This window comes from Palaemon carinicauda, chromosome 8 (assembly GCF_036898095.1).
Source record: "Palaemon carinicauda isolate YSFRI2023 chromosome 8, ASM3689809v2, whole genome shotgun sequence".
In the NCBI taxonomy this organism is placed as follows: domain Eukaryota; kingdom Metazoa; phylum Arthropoda; class Malacostraca; order Decapoda; family Palaemonidae; genus Palaemon; species Palaemon carinicauda.
The window spans coordinates 8,221,320-8,222,161 of NC_090732.1; the positions used below are offsets into that span (position 1 = coordinate 8,221,320).

Consider the following 842-nt stretch of genomic DNA (forward strand, 5'->3'; position numbering starts at 1 on the left):
TATGGGTGAGTGTGGGTGGGGTGATATGAATGGGTGAGTGTGGGGTGATTGTGTGAGAAGGGGTGGCAGTGTGAGAGGGAGGGATGATATGGTGGATGTGATTGGGGTGACGTGGATTGGTGAGTGTGGGGTGATTTTGTGAGGGAGGGGAGACACTGTGAGAGAGAGGGGTGATATGGGTGAGTGTGGGGTGACCCTGTGAGTGTGTGGGGTGAAAGGTGTCAGAGAGAAGGGTGACAGTGTGAGAGGGAGGGGTGATATGGGTGAGTGTGGGGTGACTGTGTGAGAGGGAGGGGTGATATGGATGGGTGACATGGATGGGTGTGGGGAGATTGTGTGAGAGGGAGGGGTGATATGGGTAAGAGTGGGTGCGCCTGACATGGATGGGTGAGTGTGGGGAGATTGGTGATTGTGTGAGAGGGGTGATATGGGTGAGTGGGGGGGGTGACAGTGAGAGAGGAAGGGGTGATATGGGTGTGTGGGTGAGGTGACAGGGATGGGTTACGATGGGGTGATTGTGTTAGAGGGAGGGGTGACACTGTGAGAGGGATGGGTGATATGGGCGAGTGTCGGTGGGGTGATTGTGTGAGAGGGAGGGGTGATACGGGTGTGTGGGTGAAGTGACATGGATGGGTGACAATGGGGTGATTGTGTTAGAGGGAGGGGTGACAGTGTGAGAGGGACGGGTGATATGGGTGAGTGCTGGTGGGGTGATTGTGAGAGGGAGGCGTGATATGGGTGTGTGGGTGGGGTGACATGGATGGGTGACGATGGGGTATTTGTGTTAGAGGGAGGGTGACAGTGTAACCCAGCCACTGAGGGGGGCAAGCCAGCCTAAAGTT

At 56.3% G+C, this 842-nt stretch overlaps 1 protein-coding gene across 1 annotated transcript in view; it reads right to left on the bottom strand.

The window, feature by feature from the left end:
- Positions 1-653: 653 nt before the first annotated feature.
- LOC137644783 (uncharacterized) overlaps positions 654-842 on the bottom strand; it is an 888-nt gene continuing 699 nt past the window's right edge. The window contains exon 1 of the mRNA XM_068377679.1: positions 654-842. This exon is cut by the window's right edge and continues 699 nt beyond it. Within this exon, the coding sequence (XP_068233780.1) occupies positions 654-842 (189 nt within the window).